This window comes from Salmo trutta, chromosome 2 (assembly GCF_901001165.1).
Source record: "Salmo trutta chromosome 2, fSalTru1.1, whole genome shotgun sequence".
NCBI lineage: Eukaryota > Metazoa > Chordata > Actinopteri > Salmoniformes > Salmonidae > Salmo > Salmo trutta.
Genome location: NC_042958.1, coordinates 13108741 through 13134897, shown reverse-complemented (window position 1 = coordinate 13134897; position 26157 = coordinate 13108741). Strand labels below are relative to the sequence as shown.

The 26157-nt window shown below is 43.9% G+C and overlaps 1 protein-coding gene across 3 annotated transcripts; it reads right to left on the bottom strand.

Moving 5' to 3' along the window:
- Window positions 1-7422: 7422 nt before the first annotated feature.
- LOC115150896 (myb-related protein A) lies at window positions 7423-23388 on the bottom strand. Of its 3 annotated transcripts, none has more exons than XM_029694706.1 (16): window positions 22936-23388; window positions 18143-18242; window positions 17800-17871; window positions 16970-17062; window positions 15904-16124; window positions 15480-15678; window positions 15295-15369; window positions 14801-14911; window positions 13596-13886; window positions 13129-13494; window positions 12837-12976; window positions 12592-12706; window positions 12378-12491; window positions 10470-10574; window positions 10185-10376; window positions 7423-9946 (listed from the first exon to the last, which is right to left on the bottom strand). In XM_029694706.1, the coding sequence occupies exons 1-16, from the start codon at window positions 22956-22958 to the stop codon at window positions 9815-9817; spliced, it is 2349 nt and encodes a 782-aa protein (XP_029550566.1). In that variant the 5' UTR covers window positions 22959-23388; the 3' UTR covers window positions 7423-9814. The 3 variants fall into 3 exon arrangements, with proteins under 3 accessions (XP_029550566.1, XP_029550574.1, XP_029550582.1); XM_029694714.1 differs by having other exon boundaries at window positions 13129-13476; XM_029694722.1 differs by lacking the exon at window positions 14801-14911.
- Window positions 23389-26157: the final 2769 nt, after the last annotated feature.

The window sequence follows — 26157 nt, the reverse complement described above, 5'->3', positions numbered from 1 at the left end:
AGCTCCTGGCACTGATGGAGCGATGCCGATCAGTTAGGCTGCACTTTGGCCTGAAGAAGCTGCAGTTCAAGATGAATACGTCCACTTCCATGGCCACATTCTCTCAGCCAAAAGCCTGCAGCCAGACCTAGACAAAGTCAAAGTGATCCTCGACATGCCAAACCCGTCTGATGCAAAAGGAGTGCAGCGTTTCATCGGCTTTGCAAACTATCTTGCAAAGTTCATGCCACACCTATCAGCAGTCTGTGCGCCTCTGCACTGGCTGTTGGACAAAGACACAACATGGCACTGGCTATCCAAGCACAAGGCCGCAGTGCAGGAGATTAAATCTCTGGCTTCATCCATGCCAGTGTTGCGTTACTACAATGTTACGAAACCTGTCACAGTCCAGAGTGACTCCACCCAAAGTGAACTTGGATGCTGCCTTATTCAGGAAGGCCAGCCCATTGTGTTTGACTCGAGAGCGCTCACCCCCACCAAACAAAACTATGCACAAACACACCAAACAAAACTATGCCTCAGCATCGTCTTCTATCACTACTTATATGGTCGAGAGCTGGTCACCGCTGAAACTGAACACAAACCACTCATTGCCATTTTCAGTAAACCTCTCCTCAACGCGCCCAAGAGGCTTCAAAGCATGCTCCTGACTCTGCAAAACTATAGCCTGTAGGTTATCTACAAGCTGGGACCAGAGATGTACTGTACATCAGCGACACACTGAACAGGGCAACAGCACAATGTACAGGCAGAGGCATTGCCTATCAGCGACATGACATCTGTTCGCTACAGCAGGAACAACAAAAAGTTCAACAGATCAATCAGGAAGACTACTTGAACATCACAGATCACCGCCTAGCCCAGATCAGGGCTGGACAAACACCTTACAGTCTCTGAAGTCCATGGTTCTCACAGGTTGGCCGTACCTGGAAGAGGAGACACCTCTCACAGTGAGAGAATACTGGACCTTTCAAGAATAGATGAGTGTGCAAAATGGCATCTTGTTCAGAGGTCAGAAGGTCATTATCCCCAAATCACTACGTCCAGAGATGCTTACCCGCATACACTCCAGTCACGTTGGAGGTGGCGCATGCTACCGCCAGGCTCGTGAAACATTATACTGGCCAAACATGCATGCAGAAATTCAAGACTTTGTCAGAAGCTGTACCACATGCAACGAGTACGCTCATGAACAGCAAAAGGAAACCATGATGTCGCACGAACTGCCCACAAGGGCCTGGAAAATCGTCAGCATGGACTTATTCAGCCACAGACAAAAGGACTATCTTCTCATCATTGATCACTACTCTGACTTTTGGGAAATTGAACTGCTCCCTGACTTGTCTGCAGAGATGGTCATAAAGCGCTGCAAGACACAATTTGCAAGGCAAGGCCAGCCTGACAAGGTCATCACGGATAATGACCCAGAGTTCATTGCACAGTTCAAGCGTTTCACCTCAGAATGGGAGTTTGACCACGTGATCTCCTCTCCAAGGCACCCAAAGGCAAATGGCAAGGCTGAGTCAGTTGTCAAGATTGCAAAAAAAACTGTTATGCAAGGACTTGCGTGACAGCAACAACCACTGATAAAAACCTGTTACCCAAGGCCTTGCGTGACAGCAACGACCCCTGATAAAAACCTGTTACCCTTGGCCTTGCGTGACAGCAACAACCCCAGATAAAAACCTGTTACCCTTGGCCTTGCGTGACAGCAACAACCCCTGATAAAAACCTGTTACCCAAGGCCTTGCGTGACAGCAACAACCCCTGATAAAAACCTGTTACCCAAGGCCGTGCGTGATAGCAACAACCCCTGATAAAAACCTGTTACCCAAGGCCTTGCGTGACAGCAATGACACCTGGAAAGCTATCTTACAGTGGAGGAACACACCCACCGAAAACATGGACAGCAGCCCAGCGCAACGCCTTCTGTCCAGACGTCTGAGGACTACCATCCCATAGCCAACAAGGTACTTGAGCCCTGTGTCATGGTTGGCATCACAGACAAACTGCCACAGAAAGCAGCTCGCTAAGGTCTTCTATGACTGGACTGCTCGAGACCTACCGGTGGGTAAAACGATAAGGATGAAACTGCTGCCAGGAGACCACACATGACTTTGGAAGCTGGGCACATGCCTACAGAGAGTTGTACCACGTTCTTACCAGGTGGATGTTGATGGCTCCCTCTATCGTTGCAATTGGGTGGATCTGTGCATAGCAGAGCAGACAACAAACCAGAACACACCATACACTCACCTAGATGAGCTGGATCACAGTCCAGGCCTAACAGCAAGGGGCACAAAATTGAGACATGAGCCAACTGACGGGAGGCTTCTACCCCACCAAGCTCTCCAGCTCGTGGCCCGATTCCTACCCACCAGAGCCCATACTTACTCATCGTGGGTCGGCTATGTAAGCCACCAGAAAGGCTTACTCTGTAAGCAAGGGACTGTGTCAACTTGTCCTCTGTTATAAAAATGCAAAAAAAGAGAGAAAGACGACGACTGAAGTAAAAAGAAAATGTAATGTATTTTCATTTGTTAAGAACTTAATGTTGTGCTGTTTGCACTTTCTATTGAAAAATATGATGTTACAAAGTCTAGTTGATAGGTAATCGACTAGCGGTTCCCCTGACCCCATATGTAGGGACGTGTACAATACTTGAACATGGCTATTGAACTTGACATTAGTGTCTGTCTTTATTCTTTAATGTAACACATCATACAGAAACAGAACCCTTTGAAGAACTCTTTTTGGTTCCAGGTAGAACTCTTTTGGGTTCCCTGTAGAACCCTTTCCACAGAGGATTCCACATGGAACCCAAAAGGATTTTACCTGGAACCAAAAAGGGTTCTCGTATGGGGACAGCCAAAGAACCCTTTTGGAACCTTTTTTTCTAAGAATGTATGGCTAGCTACTGAGTCTATCAAGTTAGCATTACTATCAAGCAGTAATGCTAACTTGGGAGAATGCTTGTCAACGTGCACTTGGGCAGGGCGTTGACCCTGGATGCTTCTGTGTGTCATTCTGAATGGGAATCTGTTGGATGACTGGTATGATGTAGTTGTTGAGCGGCTTCACTGCAAGTATATTGTATGTTTCGGATATTCAATAAATAAATAAAAAAATATTTAAAAACTTAAATGAATGATGGTTAACAAGGTAGACATTGCAAAAGCTAAAAGCCATTCTGTAACGCATTACCAATTGTATGGTCAGTTTAAACCCCTGTGTTGTTCAGATGGAGGCAGAAATGGTGTAAGAACAACATCTTGATCTTCACAATTGGGTGTTCACTCACAAATATTCCTAATTTCTTAGTATGTGATATAGAATGTTTGATGCTGGAGGCCCCGTAGGATGTTTAATGCTGGAGGCCCCATAAGATGTTTGATGCCGGATGCTCCATAGGTTGTTTGATGCTGGAGGCCCGCCACAGCCTTGCTATCAGGATTATTGTGGATGTGGTTGATATCCAGGGGTGACAGTGTACCTTTGTTTATGTGTCCCACTGGTCCTCCCTCACCTGACGGGGCTGGGGGGAGGGGGGGGGGGGGTTCTCTCCCATCCTCACCTGTGGAGCAACAGATGCTATACAGGACAGTAATGAGCCTGCCCCACCCCGGGTGAACAGAGTCTGTACCCCTCATACACTCTGTCTTCCCTGCTCATTCAACCAGGGCCCCTTGAGACCCCAAGCCCTATTCATGATATTAAAAAACACACACAGACCCCTCATTATGTATCTGTTGTTTGTAGGCAAAAATGTGTAGTCAGGCAGTAGGCTCCACTAGCATATCGTGTACTTGTGTTGTATGTGAGCCTGTTTAACCTCACAGCAGTGACACACACAGGAGAGTGAAAACTAGGACCTATTTACAGCAGAAAGGCCAGGTTCCAAAACATACACACACGCACCCAGTGCATACATTTACACACACATTGGTTTTCCCGCCTAAAGTGCCCCATCCACTCAGTGGTGTGCTGTGCTGTGTGTTCAGGGGGAGACTAACAGGGTGCCTGCCAGATGACTGCCATGTCAGTGCTATAATGGCTGCCATCTGCTGTCTGGCATACACAAAGGCTGGCAGTGTCAGTGTGTATGGAGATGTGTGTGTGTGTGTGTGTGTGTGTGTGTGTGTGTGTGTGTGTGTGTGTGTGTGTGTGTGTGTGTGTGTGTGTGTGTGTGTGTGTGTGTGTGTATGTGGAGGGGGGAGGGACACTTCACATGCTGCTCCTTTGAGCTCTCTGCAATGAACACACACACACCAGTGGAGATTTTAGCATGTAAATCTTGGTGGGGAAAACTCCCAAAAAATATTTTAGATGCATGCCAGCAAAGTCACTACACAACACAACCCAACACTAAACAATACATTAATTGCACTATAACGGTGACAAACGTTGCCCACAAACTATAAGGGCCTATATAAAGCTGTCCCAACAGCAATACCAACACCTTACCACCACTACACCTGGCTATCAGTGGGGCCTTGTCTGGCAACGAAACAGTTCATTCAGCCTCATTTACGACATTAAAAAAAACATAGCTGATATGGCTGACTTGCTTCAACAAATGTGGTTTCGACTGACAATTGAGATGTACAAACTATGGCTAAGAGAATGATGAGGCAATCCATAATTTCGAGCTAAAACGGACGTAGTTCAGTTCAGCACTTTTGAAATGTACAGCGACAGAATTCAGGACATGGGCTGTTCTTACAGTATTCTCCCTGTACACCAAGTCAGAACTGGAGGATAAATAAAGGGGGCATATAAGCAGACAATAAAAGCTCTTGCAATATTCAATGAGTACATTTCTCCAAAACAGGGTATAGGCTACATGTGCACAACCAAGTTGGGACAGTAGGCTAAATTAGCTACAGTATATCTCCCTGGCATATTACATCATTTATGCAGCAGCTGTGCTCACTTGTCATCAAACATTGTCATCAAAGTCTGGCATTCTCTGGATGTATGGTGCTTTCAAGACAACTGGGAACTCAGAGAAAAACTAGGTTGAATCATGACGTCAGTGATCTTCAGGTTTGAGCTCTAGAAAGAAGTCCAGTTCCCGACTTGGAATTCCAAGTTGGATGACTGTTCAAAATGTTTTTTTCAGAGTTCCCAGTTGTCTTGAACTCACTGAAGTCTGAGATTTCCCAGTTCTGAGTTTCCAGTTGTTTCAATGCAGCAGAAGTCATGCTGGATTGACAGCATGGCCAATGTATTTAATGTTTTCTGGCCCATGGTGTTGCATGTGAATGTTTATCCTTTTAAGCTTGGAAAAGAGACCCTTAAACCCAGACTTGGACCACACACCCTCTCCACCAAATAGCAGGTTACAGTAGTGATTACTTTGCACAGCTTTCAGTTAGCTACTGATTCCTTTCAAACCACTCATTGTTGAATTTGCAATTTCCAACTTGTGTAACGTTTATGTCCAATGGCCGATGAGCACCGGCAAGTTTTACCTATCATTTCTCTTCATAGGACAAGGATTGAAAGGATTTTCCAGTAGATTGTTGACGTGATTCATGATGATGACTGCTTGTCTAGCTTGCTAGTTAAGACTTTGAAAGTATGATGTTGACATGATCAGTACAATCAAAGCTACAGTAGATATAACGTGATTTCATCATTTCATCTGTGGCCAATGACCTTAAGCCTTCTTGGATGGGCACTTCTACTGTAAATCTACAGCATCACCCAAGGGGCTTGAATTTTCGAGCACTCCCTGTAGATTTTGCAGCAACGTTGTGTGAGTGACAGAACACTGAGCCAATCACGGTGCAACTAGAGAACATTATCAACCCCTACGCTCTGTATTTTCCACTGGCTGCCCCATCACCACAGAAAGCACTGAGCTAGGCTGAAACACCTGCCTATTGGAGCTGCCTTGCTCAAGAAAGCAAAAAATACCATGTTTGTATGCAGCCTCATTAACTTTTGTAAGTTTTTAGTTATTTTGTTTTTACATTGTTTGCAAACTGATATATGACACGTATCAATGCCAAAATAACATGCAAAACAGGCCCCAAAAAAACACCTGCCCTGAATGACGGGTCGCCACTGACACACACACACAGCAAGGTTTGCAACCTCTGTATATCAGGCCACATCCAAAGCACATACTATAATAAATGAAACATTATGTTACATTTCATTGAAGTAAAATGTATTTCTCTAAAATCACTGAATTTGTTACTCATTGAGTGCTACTACCACAATAAATGGCTGTCAATACACTGTATAGTTTACACATATCTGTACTGATATGCAACGTGTTGCCAAGCTAAGTCAATAAGAGGTGCACTGTGCAGGACCAAAACAATACACTGTATAGTTTACACATATCTGTACTGATATGCAACGTGTTGCCAAGCTAAGTCAATAAGAGGTGCACTGTGCAGGACCAAAACAATACACTGTATAGTTTACACATATCTGTACTGATATGCAACAGGTGCATGTGTTGCCAAGCTAAGTCAATAAGAGGTGCACTGTGCAGGACCAAAACAATACACTCAGTAAACATAACACTTTACAGGCTGCTGCCAACAACCAATTAAGAGGCACTTAGCCTTTGACGTGTCTCAAGCCTGAGCGCAGACCGTCTGAAATCAACAATACCTCAAAATCAGATTCAGATTCAGTGTTTAGTAGTCTCATGTACAGGGTTGCAGGTATGATTGCAGGGTACAGTGAAAATCTTAGGCTCCGAGTTCCAACATGCAGGACTAAGTGAAATAAAATAATGAAAATGGTAATAAATCCTGCTTAGGCAAGAGCCATAGGTAAGGGAAAATAGATTGATGTAGTGGATATTTGTGTGTGTTGCTCATGCTCCCCTAACAAAAGGCAAGTCACGGGGCCTTGTACCCCTCCTCTTGGGGCAATTGAGTGGATGGGGATGTAAAAGCAACAGGCCCTGGGGACAATGGGGCCCGGGGGCATTAAGTCACGGATGACTTGGCGTATTTAGGGCCAGCAGCTGACCCTGTGGAGAGGCATCTTGTCCTGGCGGAGGGGGGCTCGTGTCCGCAGACCCCAGGCCAAGCTGACGGCACCCCCAAGCACACACTCACAAGCACGCCTATCCACACACACGGAAGGGGGATTGTGTCCATGGTGAGCCCAGGCCAAGCTGACAGCACCCCCAAATACACCACAGACAGGGGTATATGTAAACAGGGCAGGGAATGGGGGTCGGGCCTGCAGTCAACCCCAGCCACTGTTAATCCACTGCCATCAGGACCTGACAGGATTGGACAGGGAACAGAAGAGTCCTCCCACTGGACTGTAAAGGGATATACAGAAGGTATTTGGATAACCAGGAGGTTTGACATGCGATTAACACTGCAGTGTTAAAGGTGCAACATCATATTGCTATTACATGACACAATAACAAAGAACCCCAAATGCAATGCAGTAACATTTTATTATTATTCCATATTAAGTACATGGTTCCATTTGCAGTTGGCAGGAATTCTGTGTTGCCTGGTTAGGATTACAAGCAGAAAATACTGGAAAATTGGAAAATTACATAATGCAAGTGTTACGTCTGTGATTACTATACAAACATGGTACTGGAAATGTCCAGCGTATTGCTGATTATGCTTGATTATGACAACTACTATAAACATACTTAATTCCCTCATAACCTAGGGTTAGATGTCCAAGTATTAACATACAAACATGTTACAAACAAAACATACTGAAGTCAAACCAACCAATAGAACATACACATTTAGTGTAGCCGATGAAGGAAAATAAGAAAGTTCAGAAACTGAAGCTCTGTGGAGCTCAGAGAGGGTGAACATACATGATCTTTCCATGTGAACTCTCCTGAGGAGATTCCCTTTTTATTCTCAAACACACTTAGTGCTAGATAATCCAGATTACAATCCAAATTATAATCCAGATTCTAAACAGTTGGAAGACCGTTGGAACGAATGACACCAACCATCACCACAGGGACCATAGATACTCTGGTTACCTCTGTAATAACAGGGTGCAGCAATCAGAGCTATAGAAAACTGCATTGTCACATGAAGACATACAATGAAATATTATTTTTTGTTGTTGTTGTTGTTGTTGTTGTTGTATGTTGAAAATCTTATATTGTCCTGTACTTGTGATTATTACTGATAAACAATTGATCAAAAAAAGTATTTATAAAAAAGCTTAATCTTTCCAATCTTTCCATCTTTACAAAAAGCTCAATCTTTACATGCCATGTAAAAACATACATCAAGCAGCTCCATCTATACCTCTTTAGGTCAATGTTCAATTGTCACATGTAGTGAGACATTCATCTAACGGCATTGGATTTGAAAAAAATGAACAAAACACACAGATAAAACAAGAGCTATGTCATGTGCTCAAACAAACGAACGAAACAACACTTAATGAGCAAAGTGCAATTTGTCTATGATTAGAGACAGGGTCCCGCTACAAAAAAACAAACTGATTCCAGGGGAAACTGTCCTATCAATAACAACTCAGTGATGTCACTATACAAATGGTAATTAACTCAATCTGATAGTTAAAATAATTACTGAACAAAAAGGAATTAGTAGCAGTGCATGTTTGCTTGTCATGTCTAATTTGGAGAAATTAGGTGAAAGGTAGCCCAATCCTTTTCTGATAAAAATAAAATATAATTTGATCATTTATTTTTGTATTGAAATAAATAAATGAGTAAACATTGAATAAATAGAACATACAGCCTTCACGCGAACAGGACATCCCCTCATCTAAACATGGTCGTTTTAGCACACTGAGCACTATTGGTCAGTACCAAACATGACAACTGGATTCTGATTTAGGATCAGCGTACCCTTCCCCAATCACAACCTAGATCAATAGAAGGTAAGAAGTAGAACTGACAGATCAAATCTTAGGGGCAGGGAACGGCTTTAGGAAGATTTCTCAAAGGAGAATGTGTTCAATTTACACTTATATTAATATCTACGTTTTAGAATACAGATAATAAATAAAATACAGGGGGGAAAAAAAAGTACCCTTCCATTTGAAGTTTCACGCTATGAAATACATTCAAAAAATGTCTCAAATTGAGACTGCTAAAGGAAAGTATGGCCTTGGAACGGAAACTTCATTGCATTTTGAAACAATAGTCACATCACAAGTGCTATCCAGTTACCTCCTCAACACTGATCACTTCTCTGCAGCCAACCCGAACTCAGTAGTGCCATACAGACAGCTCTCTGTCTCTCTCCTAAGACTTCAAAACAACAAGTGTAGCACTACAGGGTAGTTCTACAAACAAGTTAGAAAATATACATATACGTGTAATATTACATCATAAAACAGATTTTTTCCATTTTTATTTAAACAATATATGAACAATATATGAACAATATGAGACTCAGCCACTGCTAGTAATAATCAGCCTATTTCTACAGCTTACTGTATGTGCAGGTTGTTCTGTTTTAACACATTATAGTGCAGAAAATCTAGTATTTCTTATCTGTACAAACCTGTGACATGGCTAGGCTTGTGTGTATTCAAAAGACAAACCAAGCAATTTATTGCTATAAAAACTCAAATCAAGGACGTCAAGGTTCATGGGCAGTGTGATTGAGGAAAAAAATGCGTGACTTGGCTTTTTCTGTAAAGTATTCTGTGGTACACTTGAGTGTTCACTTACGGATCTTATCAATACACAACTTTCTAAATTATTTGAGTTGCCTACACCAGATTGTCTAAGTATGCTAAGAGTCATTAGGAGAAGGAGCGTGGTTTCCATAGCAACTCTGCTGGACGGGTGTAGTGTTTGGTGACATAGGCCTCAGAGGACGAGGGCCCTCGAGGTGCAGGCGGAGGATGGGTAGGTACTACCCAGGTACTGCCGGGCCTGCTCTGTCATGATCCGCTGGTCCTCAGTCTTCCCATAAACCACTGCTTCCCACTCGCTTTTTACCTGCATGAGAAGAGAGGATTATTCTCTCCCACCTCTCAACCCTTCTATCCCTTTGTGACAGCCAAGACCTTGATGCTCAATAAATACATTTTTACTAAAAAGTGGCCAGCTGAACACAACATACTGTCTAATTTGGACAGACAACATTTTCCCTCTCTCCAATATTATATAAATCATCTGAGGAGCAATAATGTGGGGTTAGTTAGGATTAAAACCTAAGAGACAGGTCTGTGTGTACCTGTCTAAGTGAATCGTGGTGGGACATTCTGACCGAAGGGGGGTTCTTCCTCTTGCGGGGGCTGGGGAGGTGGCGCAGGGGGGCACAGGACCTCTCCCTCCCAGATGAGGGGGTGCAGGGGCGCTCCTCTCTGTCTCTCTCAGGGAGGGGGGTCATCAGTAAGGAGCTGGTCAGGAGACTCTCCTCTGGGACCTGGAGGGGGGCAAGGAGGAGTAGACATTGATTTGTTGGTTGGTTGACTGATGAATTGATTGATTAGTTGGTTGATTAGTTCCCAGAACACACCTGTGCATTATTGCGCTGTTCCTGGAATAGCTGGACGTTAAGACAGTCTTTCCCCCAGGAGTCCAGTACCAGGGACTTACGCACCTTCCTGGCTGGCCCATCCACCTTGGAAGAAACAGGGACAAGGTTGTGGTTAGACTGGATTAGAGGTCGACCGATTAGGATTTTTCAACGCCGATACCAATTATTGGAGGACCAAAAAAAGGAGATACCGATTAAAAAAACTAAAAAATACATAAAAAATAAATTACAACAATACTGAATTTTATTCGATTTTTTACCTTTATTTAACTAGGCAAGTCAGTTAAGAACAAATTCTTATTTTCAATGACGGCCTAGGAACAGTGTCTGAAATAAATAATGAAACATGTTCAATGACGGCCTAGGAACAGTGGGTTAACTGCCTTGTTCAAGGGCAGAATGACAGATTTTTACCTTGTCAGCTCTGGGATTCAATCTTGCAACCTTTCAGGTTACTAGTCCAACGCTCTAACCACTAGGCTACCTGCCGCCCAATTAACACTTACTTTAACTTAATATAATACATAAATAAAATCCATTTAGTCTGAAATAAATAATGAAACATGTTCAATTTGGTTTAAATAATGCAAAAACAGTGTTGGAGAAGTAAAAGTGCAATATGTGCCAGGTATAAAAGCTAACATTTAAGTTCCTTGCTCAGAACATGAGAACATGAAAGCAGGTGGTTCAATATCCCCTTTTAAGAAGTTTTAAGTTGTAGTTATAGGAATTATGACGCGTCAACTATTTCTCTCTGTACCATTTGTATTTCAAATACCTTTGACTATTGGATGTTCTTTAGTATTGCCAGCCTAATCTCAGGAGTTGATAGGCTTGAAGTCATAAACAGCACTGTGCTTCAAGCATTGCTAAAAGGTGCTGGCAAAGACAGTAAAGTGCTGTTTGAATGAATGCTTACAAGCGTGCTGCTGCCTACCACTGCTCAGTCAGACTGCTCTATCAAATATCAAATCATAGACTTAATTATAATATAATAAATACAGAAATATGAACCTTTGGTCATTAATATGGTCAAATACGTAAACTATCATTTCGAAAACAAAACGTTTATTCTTTCAGTGAAATAGAGAACCGTTCCATATTTCATCTAACGTGTGGCATCCCTAAGTCTAAATATTACTGTTACATTGCACAACCTTCAATGTTATGTCATAATTATGTACAATTCGGGCAAATTAGTTCACAGTTCGCAACAAGCCAGGTGGCCCAAACTGTTGCATATACCCTGACTCTGCTTGCACTGAACGCAAGAGAAGTGACACAATTTCCCTAGTTAATATTGCCTGCTAACATGAATGTCTTTAGTACATATGCAGGTTTAAAAAAATATACTTGTGTGTATTAATTTAAGAAAGGCATTGATGTTTATGGTTAGGTACAGTCGTGCAACGATTGTGCTTTTTTCGGCAATGCACTTTTGTTAAATCATCACCCGTTTGGCGAAGTAGGCTGTGATTCGATGATAAAATTATAAAGACACCGCATTGATAATATGCAACACAGGACAAGCTAGTTAACCTAGTAATATCATCATCATCCATGTGTAGTTAATTAGTGATTATGTGAAGAATGATGGTTTTTATGAGATACGTTTAATGCTAGCTATCAACTTACCTTGGCTCCTTGCAGCCACAAGGTCCTTTTGATGCTGCACTCACGTAACAGGTGGTCAGCCTGCCACGCAGTCTCCTCATGGATTGCAATGTATTCAGCCATAATCGGCGTCCAAAAAGGCAGATTACCGATTGTTATGAAAACTTGAAATCGGCCCTAATTAATCAGCCATGCCGATTAATCGGTCGACCTCTAGACTGGATACCAATAAAGACAGCCAGCACTAACTACAGTTCTGTAAAAAACACCTACATCATGTTTCCATGTCCTGAAATGTGGTTGTAGTTCCCTGGTGAAGATGTCTGATCCAATCTCCTGCTTCAGCACCTCCCTGAGGTCTTCCTCCAGAAAGGCCAGGGACTGGGGCTGAAATATACACACAAACTTACACTCTTAAGCACACACATTCAATTATAAATACTTAGACTACAGTGCACAGACAGACCAACTTCACACTGACACTTACCACCATCTTCAGTGGCCCATGCATCTTCTCCTGGGCGGCCAGGGCATTCTTAAACGGAGTAGGAGTTCTGGGAGTCGGAACCATGATGGACTTATGGATCTTAGGGGTCCTGAAACTGAGTGAGACAAAGAGAGAAATTCTTACAACACTTGCCAAAATGAAGAGATCAATCCATCAACACACATGTAATATAGCCAATTAAAATCAATGTTGAAAATATGGCGGAACCTGTAGCCGGCTCCTACCCCACATTCTCTTTCTGGTGTTTGGGTGTGGTCTCCCTCTGGAAGGGTGTGTTGAGGAGACACTTCTGGTCACAGACCGGGGTGGAGGTCAGAGCTGGGTTGTCCAGGCTCAGATGCTCTCCTCCTGATGTGTTGAAGAACTGGAGAAAGACATGATCACAACAGTTAGAGAAGGGAGATGGAGAAGAAAGTGGGAGTGTAAAGTAAGCGTCTTTAACAGACTATACTGCCAGAGCCAGATGCATTGCGCCATCATGCTTTAGCTTGATCTCATTTCTAGCATCAGTCTTACCTGGGAGGGGGAGAAGGGCAGTGCTTTCGTGGGGGTGTTCTTGGGCGAGTTGGTGCTGGGTGAGTCTAAGAAGGATGGGCAACTCCTATCGGGGGACTGGTCCCCCCTCTTCCTCCTCCCCAGGGTAGGCAAACTCGATCTGGACACGTTGTTCGGGGTGTGGGGGGGGACCTTCCCCTGACCCATGGGGGCACAGTGCTTGGTGGAGATGCCGTTGGGGTGGTCAACAGCGTACCTCATCCCCTCTGTGGTCCTCCCCTGGGGTGCGTAGCCCCCCTGTGTTTGTTTCGGGGGGGTCGTCGCCTCAGACATGTCGAAGCTGGACGCCTCGCTCCACGTCATAGGGTTCTGTAGAGCCAGACACATCTACAATGGATTTAAAATACATCCATACTCTGGGTCTGGTATATGTAAACACACACTGCCACATACACACAGACACCAAATGCACATCTACACACACTCACCGAGTCGATGAGCTCCATGGACTCTGCGAACTCTGGGATGGTCTGCAAGGTGGAGAGCACGGAACTAGCCTCCACAGACAGGAACTTACTGGGGGAGATGTGGTGCTGAACCTGGAGCCCTCGGGCCTCCTCTGGGCCCCTCCAGCCCTCCTCAGCCTGCTTCATCGGTGGCCCCTGGCACTCCTCTGCCCCCCTCCAGCCTGCCTCAGCCTGATCCTCCAGACTGCTGCTGCTGGTGGTCATGGTGTCGTCTGACACGCTGTCTGCCCAGCTGGAGTAACGCTCCACATTCTAGGGGAGAAGAAACTGGGGTTAGGGTGGAGGTGATTGTGGTGGCAGGATCAACCAGGGCTACTGTACAGGTCAGGGTTGGGGCAATTCCATTTCAAAGAAGTTTCAATGGAAGTTGAGCTGACAAGGGGAAAGCAATCTAAACCCAAATGTATACCCCAAACCTTATCTCCCAACAGCCAAATTTAACCCCTCAGTTTTAAACTTCACACTTCATGTGAACTCTTTAGGCTCCTAGTGAAAGCCAGATGTTGGCATGGTGTGAGATGTTGGCATGGTGTGAGATGTTGGCATGGTGTGAGATGTTGGCATGGTGTGAGATGTTGGCATGGTGTGAGATGTTGGCATGGTGTGAGAGAAAGAAGGGAGAGTACAGGGCAGGACACATACTGTACAAGTGGGGTGACAATAGTCAGTAGTAAGCTTGGGTTGCACTGCACTAAGAGATTTATCAGATAACATCTGAACCACTGACATCATCATAATAGTTTGACCTTCAATGCAGGTGAAAATCAGATAAATGGATGGAGCGAATAGATAAATGAAGAAAGGAAAAGTCAAGGCTGGTCTCAGAGGAGGGGATTCCAGTTGAGAAGCAAATTTGGGGTAAAAAGAGTGAAAAAAAAGGTTGAAAAAAATAAAAAGACATGTTTGGTTCCAAACCAAACTGCTGGCTGAAGTGACACACCATGCACTACTGCTGTGAGGAGCGGATAGGAGGCTGGACGGAGGGAGGGTAGAGGAGGTTTATGGTGGCGGCCGCATGGCGGGATGGCAGGAAGCACTGAAAATGGGGGTGGAAGGGGTAGAACTAGGAAGCACAACTAACGGGAGTGTGGGGAGAGGGGTGAGATGGGTAGGCTACTACGACAACACTACAACTAGGAGCTCACACACAGAGAGTGAGTCCTTACACATGGGCCTCGGCACTGGGCCTGTCTCCGGACCTCGGTCTCTGCTGACATAAGCAGAAGCTCAAGTTCCTTAATTCTCTGCTCTTTGTCTGGGTCGTCATGGCAGGACGGCTGGAATAAACACACACGGGAAGGAGAGGAGGACAGGACGGAGGGAGTGAGGAAAAGGAACGAGACAACAAATGTACTCGCAAATTACTCAAGTCAGACTCACAGGCTTATTCCGATTAACACCAATCCACACATTTGTTAAAAGACACAGAAGAAGCAAGGATTCAGGCAGATCGTTCAGTTGTTTGATTGAGAGACTGATTAATAAAAAGTACAGACTGAAGGTAGTAGAGTGGGAAAGTATATGATGGGGAAAGTGGCCAGGATTGGACGATTTGGCATCTGATCCTAAATCAGTAGGCCTTTCTTCAGTCCAAATGTTGCACATTTTGAGGAAACAACACACCTGACTCTGGGTCAGTTGTAAGGGACAGGTCACTCACCAATAAGTAGCTGGAGGAGTCTTGGAGGCTGTCCATCAGTTGGCCACAGTGAGGGCTATAAGGGTAACCCCCGAGCTACAAAGCACAGGACAGACCCATCAACAACAAGCCTTCAAAACTCAAACAAACCGAATGATCAAGACAAACCTATGCAGAGGATCTGAACTGAGAGACCCGTGTCTCACCTGTGTTGGTCCTTCCATTCCCAGAGGGCTGTGCCCGTGGTGGGGGGTGTCTGGTTGGGGGACACAGGGTCTGTGGTGACTTCTCTTCACCCCTCCATGGTCGGAGTCGAATCCCCTGCAGCCCTCCTGAAGATACCCCTCATGCTCTACCTTCCTCCTCATGGTGGAGTTCCAGTGGTTCTTAATGGAATTGTCCGTCCTATAAGCGTGATATGACATTTTAGACTGGTCTGAACAAACCTTGTGCCCTAGGCCCATCCCTTTTACCAATAATGTAGCTGTAAGCAATATGGCACCACCAGTTGGAGCCATCACCGTATTGAAGGAGATCAGACAAGGAGAAGAAGGGAATCCATTTTACTCTATTGAGTTGCAACCGCCCACTACCTCAGGCATAGAACTGTACACTATATCATTATGTTACCTTCCAGGCAGCAGCTTGGAGATCTCAGCCCAGCGGTTGCCCAAGCGTTTGTGGGCCTGGTAGATGATGCAGTCCTCTTCCTGGGTCCAGGAGGACTTCTTTACCTCAGGGTTCAGGTGGTTGTGCCAACGCTCACGGCATTGCTTTCCGATGCGTCCCTGCAGGTGCTTAGCGATCACCGACCAGCGCTTGGGGCCATATTTGTGCACCAGGTCGATCACCTATACACACACAAACAAACAAAGAAGACAGGGAATTGTAAGTGACTTCTAACAATGCAATCCAGACAGGCATTCCTCTGGACCTCTAAATATTAAACAGTATGGATATTTTGAATCTATGACTGGAGGGATATAGGCCATTTATGAAACTCCACTACAGCCCCTTACTGCACAAACAGAGCTGCCACATCATCGGCAACGTCAGAGAGAATGTCCAGAATGAAGCAGAAGAACTCGGTGAAATAACACTTCTATCATGGAGTCAAACGTGTGATGTCATCTCTCAGCAGTCCCACACTAGCCAGCGCTATTATCTTCCTGCATATCTTACTTCTAGCATGTCACTAAGGGCAAGCCAGAACAATCCTATCACTGGCATGTGTTGTGATGTGAAGCCTAGATGTTGGAGGAGCAAGACCCCATTCTTGACATTCCAGCAGACAAGGCATCATGTAGTTTTATTTAGGGAATGCATTATTCACCTTCCAACTATGAGAGATATGAGGCACAGCCTGGCTGAGGAGGGTCTCAGGACCAGGGAGAGGCTGTTTTCGTTGTTTTAAAGCATGAGGTTGTGGGATGTTTGCACAGTCAATGAAAACTACTGCAGGGGCTGCCAACGGTGATACAGCGCAGGAGAGGAACGTGTGGACTGTATGTTACTTTCAATGTTTCAGATTACAAGAGAAAGGTCTGTTATGTTTATACTGCAGCTTGTTTGTATTATCAATGACCTGCTCCAATAAAGCCCTCTACCTTCCTCTTCTACCTCCTCCCTTCCCATTTATTTCCCTCTACTCCCCCCTCACTCATGCCAGGTTGGAGTAACTCCCATCTCCACTTACCTTCTGATCCTCCTCTTTTGTCCAGGGTCCTTTCACCAGCTCTGGGTTGAGCACTTTCTGCCAGCGGTACTGACACTGGCCATCTGTCCTCCCCTGTGACAGACAGACACAAAGCAGAGCATGACACCTCAGTAACCCCCCCCCCCCCCCACACACCATGTGTTATTACAGCTATTCACACACAATGGCTAATAACCTCTTCCTTACACAACACCTGTGACCTGTCTTATCACCTTTCTTATCCAGATAATGTACTGAGTGTACAAAACATTAAGAATGCCTTCCTAATATTGAGTTTTATCCCCTCCATTTTCCCTCAGAACAGTCTGTTCATCAGGCATGGACTTTACAAGATGTCTAGAGCATTCCACAGGGATGCTGGACCATGTTGACTCCAATGCTTCCCACAGTTGTGTCAAGTTGGCTGGATGCCCTTTGGGTGGTGGACCATTCTTGATACACACGGGAAACTGTTGAGGGTGAAAAAACCAGCAGCGTTGCAGTTCTTGACACAAACAGGTGTCTGGCCCCACCTACCATACCCTGTTCAAAGAAACGTAAAATATTTTGTCTTGCCCATTCACCTTCTGAATGTCACACACACAATCCTTCTTCAACCTGTCTCCTCCCCTTCATCTTCACTGATTGAAGTGGATTTAACAGGTGACATCAATGAGGGATCATAGCTTTCACCTGGTCAGTCTGTCATGGAATGAACAGGTAATGTTTTGTCCCCTCAGTGTAGTTTTTATGTGGGTTACTGTGTGTTTACAGAAGGCTCTGTACTTTAACACCATGTTCTAACAGTGTGTCACAGTTGTACCACTTACTGGGAAATCATTAGCTACTAATTTCCAGGAGTCTGTTCCATGCTGCTCCACTAACTTCTTCAGCCTCTCATCCTGCAGAGAAAAGAGAGAGGGCGAGAAATAGAGGGAGAGAGAGAGAGGGGGTGAGGAACCCACCTTCCCGAGACACTTCCTGTATCTCCAGTGCGTCAGAAAAGTAAACGCCCTACACACTTCCCCTTAGTAGAGGGAACTATAGGGCTTCCTACATATCATGCAATACAATAGGAGCAGATTGCACCAGTCAATTAAATGATAAACCAACAGTGTTGAACAACAAGCACACATTTACAAAATACATAATATTCTATCTACTTTGACCCACCTCGTCGCGAGACCATTTGACTTTGCACAGCATCTTCTTGTCTTTGCTCTTGTCCTTACCCTCAGGATCTGTGGAGTGTAGATCTTCATCGTCAGACTCACTGAAAAGGAGGAAGAGAGAGAGGGAGGTAGAGGAAAGGGAGACATAGGGAGGGGAGAGAGGGCAGATAACTGTTCAGAAAAGTGACATAAAACTATGCTTACTCATATCACTTCATTATAATCACTTCATTACTCTGCACATTTCATTAAATCAACATAACTGACATGATTAAAACAGAAACAGTACATTATTCATGCCACAAGTGAGTCACATTCAGCACCAACCCACCGATACTCCATTACCAATAACCGCCCAATTTAAAACTGAATCAGATGTGAATGGATTGAGCAGGCACAGAGTAATTCATAGTGAAGCAGGATTGGCAGTAGTCTTAGTGAGTGTCATGCAGCTGGAAACGGCGCAGAGAGTCATATTAAACAGGACATTCCTGACCATAATTACAGTAGCCTAGCCTCCCCTGTTCCCTGCTAGATCAGACATAATGATGCCTGGCTGTGGCAGTCTCTATGCCTAGGTTGAAAAAGGGTAAAAGCTAGTCTTATTGGTTATAATGAAACAACTGTTGCCCTTTTTGAAGAAAATCCACCATCACACAACTGTCCACTTTCTGCCTCAAATGTTGATGTTTGGAGATATGTTTTTTCCTATCTATTAGAGACTTGCTGCTTCTCAGACACCAAAAGGCTATAATACAGCTGGTTCTTCTCCAATATGAAACTGTGCTGTAATACTGGACACAGCTTGTCCTTCTCTAATGTGAAACTCTGCCACCAGAGAGTAGTTGTGCAAACCTAAATCTGTCCATGGAAATGTCTTGTTGCTGGGCAACACTTCCTTCATGGCATCACATTGTGCCAGGGGTAGAACATCTAACAAACAAACAGGAAGGAGGCTGAGGACACGTTGCCCAGAGTAACCACAGAACTACCCTAACCTATGAGTTCACACTGACACTGTTCTAACTGATATGAGTTCACACTGACACTGTTCTAACTGATATGAGCTACACCACAGCTGTTCTAACTGATATGAGCTACACCACAGCTGTTCTAACTGATATGAGCTACACCACAGCTGTTCTAACTGATATGAGCTACACCACAGCTGTTCTAACTGATATGAGCTACACCACAGCTGTTCTAACTGATATGAGCTACACCACAGCTGTTCTAACTGATATGAGCTACACCACAGCTGTTCTAACTGATATGAGCTACGCCACAGCTGTTCTAACTGATATGAGCTACGCCACAGCTGTTCTAACTGATATGAGCTACGCCACAGCTGTTCTAACTGATATGAGCTACGCCACAGCTGTTCTAACTGATATGAGCTACACCACAGCTGTTCTAACTGATATGAGCTACACCACAGCTGTTCTAACTGATATGAGCTACACCACAGCTGTTCTAACTGATATGAGCTACACCACAGCTGTTCTAACTGATATGAGCTACACCACAGCTGTTCTAACTGATATGAGCTACACCACAGCTGTTCTAACTGATATGAGCTACACCACAGCTGTTCTAACTGATATGAGCTACACCACAGCTGTTCTAACTGATATGAGCTACACCACACTGTTCTAACTGATATGAGCTACACCACAGCTGTTCTAACTGATATGAGCTACACCACACTGTTCTAACTGATATGAGCTACACCACAGCTGTTCTAACTGATATGAGCTACACCACAGCTGTTCTAACTGATATGAGCTACACCACACTGTTCTAACTGATATGAGCTACACCACAGCTGCCAACAGATATTCTGAGCTGTTGCCCTTGTTGCATTCCACATACTGTCAAGTAAAAGTCTGATGTTGGGCAATACCACAGAAACATTATGGGCCTAAATGTACTCTAATTGTACAGTAAGGTTAAGCTACCCTGGTAATTGATCAAGGTCAGCCACAGCCCCATACGATCTGGAGTCTGAAGGACAAGGACTGCATTCAGTAGCCTTTGTAACATTAACATGCCTGTGTAGCATTTGCCAGCAGCATACCACCCTGCATCCCATGGCTAGCTTGCTTCTAAAGCTAAGCAGTGTTGGTCCTGGTCAGTCCCTGGATGGGAGATCAGATGCTGCTGGAAGTGGTATTGGAGGGCCAGTGGGAAGCACCCTTTCCTCTGGTCTAAAAAAAAAAGATTGAAAAGGTGATTGTCCTGTGTAGGGTGCTGTCTTTTGGATGGGACGTTAAACGGGTGTCCTGACTCTCTGTGGTCACTGAAGATCCCATGACACTTATCATAAGAGTAGTGCTGTTAACCCCGGTGTCCTGACTCTCTGTGGTCACTAAAGATCCCATGGCACTTCTCATAAGAGTAGGGCTGTTAACCCCGGTGTCCTGGCTAAACTCCCAATCTGGCCTTCATACTATCATGGCCACCTAATCATCACTAGTTTACATAAGGCTCATTCCTCTCCCTGATAACTATTCCCCAGGTTGTTGCTGTAAATGACAGTGTTCTCAGTCAACTTACCTGGTAAAATAAAAATGCCTCTCTAATGTGCAAAATAAGCAATAATTTCTCTACAATATTCAGCATGATGCAACCGTCCTGGTTAGGATGAACATTCGGGTGGATTTACAGCATTCCTTTTCTTTAAAAAAAAAAGTCAAAGTACAAAGTTCCTAAATATGGCTGTTGTTTTGGCCTCTGAAAAACACTTGCATGAGCCAGCAGAGCACATGAACACGCACACATACACACACTGTGGTGGGTAGAACAAGGCCTCTCACAGGTTCAGTACTGGCCTGTGATGAAAAGGCTTCTTCAGTGCTGACTGGGACATGCCAATAAAATGTAATCATAATTATCTCACTACAGGAAAGAGAGAGGTGGAAGTGGCCAGATAATTCTACATCAACAGGCTCTTAGTCCTATATAGGTGTGTGTGTGTAGCATAAAGGTGTGTGTGTTTGTGGCATAAAGGTAGGTGTGTGTGTGTGTGTGAGCGCTGCCAGGAGGCAGGTCAGGGAGTGGCTAAACTAATAGGTCAGCCCTAACGGTCCAGGCTGAACTAAACAGGAGTTTCAAAACCATTGAAATGATTTGTTATATAAGAACTTGGCTAAGGTGCCTGAGCAGGCCTGCACTGTTTGAGGCTCACTTTCCCTCACACACTAGTTCTTCATTTGTAGGGGTCAGATTATCTGAATCTCTGTCTAATACCTATGTAACGAATTAACCTATGTAATGAATGTGTATAATGTTGGCAAAGGCGCAAAAATATATTTTCTAAATCAAACTGAACCTAAACGTGTCATCCTCTTCATATGCTTTTTCAATCCCTCGGTTAGCACGTGAATAAAATATAAAACTGCAATACTGCCTTTGTCAATGTGTTTCCACCCGTTACCTCAATTTAAACTTCCACGTGAAACGTGAAATGTGGAAGAGGGCCATCCTCCCCCACCCTGGCCCTCCCCTTTCACCCCCAGATGGGGCACACCGAAGGGGGTAGGGGGTGGAGGGATACACACGCGCCACTGAGCTGTTCATTCAGACAGAAATGACATCATTGTCATGTTTGTGTGTTTAAGGGCAGTGAGCAGGCTCCAATCAGCCTATAAACCAATAGTTCATTCAGCCCTTCACAGGCTCAAACTCATGAATACTAATAACACACAGCTGCATCACTCTGGCCTTACCTCAAGAGGGAAAATATCTCCAGAAATTAATACATTAGTGCTCTGTCTATTTAATAACCAAAGCATTAGCATTAATATATGTAATTAACTGAACATTCTGATTTGTGAAAACAATAGATGCATAACCTTTTTGGGACTCTCTGGGACTGTTTTGTTATTGGGGATTTCTCCACCATGTGGGTAGAATGGTGTACACAACAATCACACTATGTTGACTAATACATTTGTATGTTGGAATTAGACTACAGCAACAAAAACTAGCTTTTTTCTAAATACAAACACCTATATTAAATGTAAATGTAAATGTATATTAATTCCATTTCTCCTAAAACAATAACGTTCATTCTAAAATAAGATGGCTGGGTCATGACCCAACCTTATAAAACAACAACAAACATGTATCCTGGGATGAAAGTAGCAAGCGCTCTACCACCTCAATAATAGTCATTCTCATGATACAAAGCCACGATGTCAATGAATGGGTGTTGAATTGAGCCGCAAAATAGGCTACAATACCGAGCAAAGCAGTCACATAACCCACCCCACAACTCTAATCAAACGTTTACTTTTATATCAATGGGATCATTAGCAATTTAGGAAATAGCCTCGCTTACTACAGAATAAGCAACTGTGTTGGTTATCAAGCTCGTGACACAGGCCTTGACAGGAAATAAATAGGGAGACATTTTTGGTGCCACATGCATACTTCGACTGTTCTATAATCATGCATTTCTCACATACATCCTGCCAAATAACGTATTCATTCAATTATACAATTATTTGAATTGACCTTTATAGGCATAACTAGGCTGTAATTTACTGTCGCCTACTGTATTTGAATATCCTAAAACGCCACAACGTGACAGCGAGCAGGTGGTCGTGATGTGTCAAAATCAAGGTGACATCTGGCTTAAGATAATGCCATGCAAGAGCAGGGGTTCAGAGTGAGTTTCCTTAATGTAACTATTCTGTTGCAACGGTCATTTTTGTATCATATCTGAAACAATAAAATGGAGCTATTAAGTAGCCTAATGAATGGTAACTTTAGCAACAATGTATCACCCACCTGAGCGACTTTATGTCGGCCATATTGACAGCTGATCAACGCTTCCTAAAAAAATATTCTCTATTTGTAGTTGGGCTCAAATCCATATAAAAAGCGAATTAGGTGATCTCTATGGACAGTTTTCCATACCACCCGATGTCTATAATCTTCCAGTTTCTTTTATGACAGTGAAAATAAAGTGCTACGTTTGCTGGCTAGCGCTTCTCTTCCATGTCAAACTCGTTCTCGCTGAAGGAAATGTGTGCAATCGTAAATAAAAAAAACGAGTCTGCTTCTCTTTTGCATGTCACCACGATGCATGCAATGTCATAATCCGACCGAACAGGATGTGAACATATTTATCTAGCTGTAACCCGACTAAACACTGTTCTCACTGTTTACTGCACTTCTATTTTGTTGATTTCGCATTCTGATTTTTGTCCATCCCGCCGAATCTCGCGTCCAGCCTCCTTCTAGAAGAGTCTTTCAATCTGCGCAGGCGGCCTCGCACCTGATTGGTCAGAATCGGGGGAGCGCTCCAAAACGCGCCTGTTGCGTTGAGCGCAAATGAACCTGGTAATATTAATACGACAATATTGTCATCACATAGGATTCATTGTGCCATTGCAATCATCCGGAGGATGGTGACAAAATATATGATTTTATATTTTTTGTCCGTTGATTCTACAATCCTCACACAATGTTGTTGTCAAAACGAGCCGATTATGGACGTTTTTATAACAAAACAATTTAACAATAACAACAAAACAGTATGCCTTCTGTAGTACAATTAACAGATCCTGGCACACAGAGTACCTAGTGTATGTATGACATCAGCCGTGGAATGACAGCTCTATTTAAAACGGCGTTCTGCTGCCCCCTTGTGTACAAATACTTTGTGACGTTACATAATCTGAGTACGGTAAACCTACATGAACAATGCATTCGGGAAGTATTCAGGCCCCTTCACCTTTTGCACATTTTGTTACGTTAGTCTTATACTAAAATATATATATATATTTCCTTCATCAATCTCAATACTCCATAAAGACAAAGCGAAAACAGCTTTTTTTTTTTACATTTGCACATTTATAAAAAATATAAACAGATACTTTATTTACATAAAGTATTCAGACCCTTTGCTATGATACTCGAAATTGAGCTCAGGTGCATCCTGTTTCCATTGATCATCCTTGAGATGTTTCTACAACTTGATTGGAGTCCAACTGTGGTAAATTCAATTGATTGGACATGATTTGGAAAGACACACACCTGTCTATATAAGGTCCCACAGTTGACAGTGCATGTCAGAGCAAAAACTAAGCCATGAGGTTGAAGGAATTGTCCGTAGAGCTCAGAGACAGGATTATGTCGAGGCACAGATCTGGGGAAGGGTACCAAAACATTTCTGAAGCATTGAAGGTCCCCAAGAACACAGTGTCCTCCATCATTCTTAAATGGAAGAACTTTGGAACCACCAAGACTCTTCCTAGAGCTGGCCACCCGGCCAAACTGAGCAATTGGGGGAGAAGGGCCTTAGTCAGGGAGGTGACTAAGAACCCAATTTTCACTCTGACAGAGCTCCAGAGTTCCTCTGTGGAGATGGGAGAACCTTCCAGAAGGACAACCATCTCTCCAGCACTCCACCAATCAGGCCTTTATGGTAGTGGCCAGACGGAAGCCACTCCTCAGTAAAAGGCACATGACAGCCCGCTTGGAGTTTGCCAAAAAGCACCTAAAGGACTCTCAGGCCAGGAAAAACAAGATTCTCTGGTCTGATGAAACCTAGATTGAACTCTTTGGCCTGAATGCCAAGTGTCATGTCTGGAGGAAACCAGGCACTGCTCATCACCTGGCCAATACCATCCCTACGGTGGAAAGTGGTGGTAGCATCATGCTGTGGGGATGTTTTTCAGCGGCAGGGACTGGGAGACTAGTCAGGCTCGAAAGATGAACGGAGCAAAGTACAGAGATCCTTGATGAAAACCTGCTCCAGATCTCTCAGGACCTTAGACTGGGGCAAAGGTTCACCTTCCAACAGGATAACGACCCTAAGCACACAGCCAAGACAACGCAGGAGTGGCTTTGGTACAAGTCTCTGAATGTCCATGAGTGGCCCAGCCAGAGCCTGGACTTGAACCCGACTCGAACATCTCTGAAGAGACCTGAAAATAGCTGTGCAGTGACGCTCCCCATCCAACCTGACAGAGCTTGAGAGGATCTGCAGAGAAGAATGGGAGAAACTTTACAAATACAGATGTGCCAAGCTTGTAGCATCATACCCAAAAAGACTCGAGGCTGTAATAGCTGCCAAAGGTGCTTCAACAAAGTACTGAGTAAAGGGTCTGAATACTTATGTGAATGTGATATTTCAGTGTTTCATTCTTAATAAATTTGCATGGGGTATTGTGTGTAGATTGATGAGTGGATTTTTTTTCACCCATTTTAGAATACGGCTGTAAAATAACAATGTGGAAAAAGTGAAGGGGTCTGAATACTTTCCAGTCACTGTATGTTGGATCCAGTTTTAAAGTGGATATATACCAATTTCTTAAGCCATGTGTTTAACTAGCTAATTTATTACAATACACATGCCTACTTTGGGTGAGCTTTATCTCAATAGATATCCACCCATAGGCTTAAATAGAAAGGCCACTATTATGGCCATGGGAAGAACCAGTCAGTATGACTGTAGTTACATGGAAAGAAGGGCGGTATGTTTCATCATGAACATTCATTCATAAAGCGACGATAAGAAGGTTAGTTTTATCCACTGGTACCGGTAGAGGAAATATCTGACAGGTGAGTCAATATTTCCTGAAGAGGGAGGCAGGGCCAAGAATAGTTCCTTGGCAGACGTCCACTTTCCTGGAGCACTTTAATGCTGACCTCAAGGTACCGCTGCAGCTTGCAGGACTGCTCTCTTCCTGTCACCAAGCCTCCTGTCAGGGAGAGGTCAACCTTCACAGTTATGATATAAGTACCGCCAAGCATGTAGAGACAATTTCAAGAATGGAAGGGACACCTGCTAGATAGGACTTGGACATCCATGTGCTCTAACTATCAAAGAATAGAATTACAGAATATAAATAACATAAGACTAGACCATAATATAATATATTTATAATACAATACAATTGAGTAGAATAGAACAAAAGTTACAAGAAATGACCAAACAGGCAGACAGACCTTTAATTAATAGCCATTAAAGATGACGCTCTACATACATGCAGTGGGCTGTTG

Bases quoted from the DNA above. Each gene is read 5' to 3' on its own strand.
- LOC115150896 (XM_029694706.1), bottom strand. From the start codon at position 22,958: ATGGCCGACATAAAGTCGCTCAG. The intron at 17,063-17,799 runs GTAAGTGGTACA...TGTCTGTCACAG, and splicing joins TAGTAGCTAATGATTTCCCA to GGGAGGACAGATGGCCAGTG. The intron at 12,492-12,591 runs GTAAGTGTCAGT...TGTATATTTCAG, and splicing joins ATGGGCCACTGAAGATGGTG to CCCCAGTCCCTGGCCTTTCT.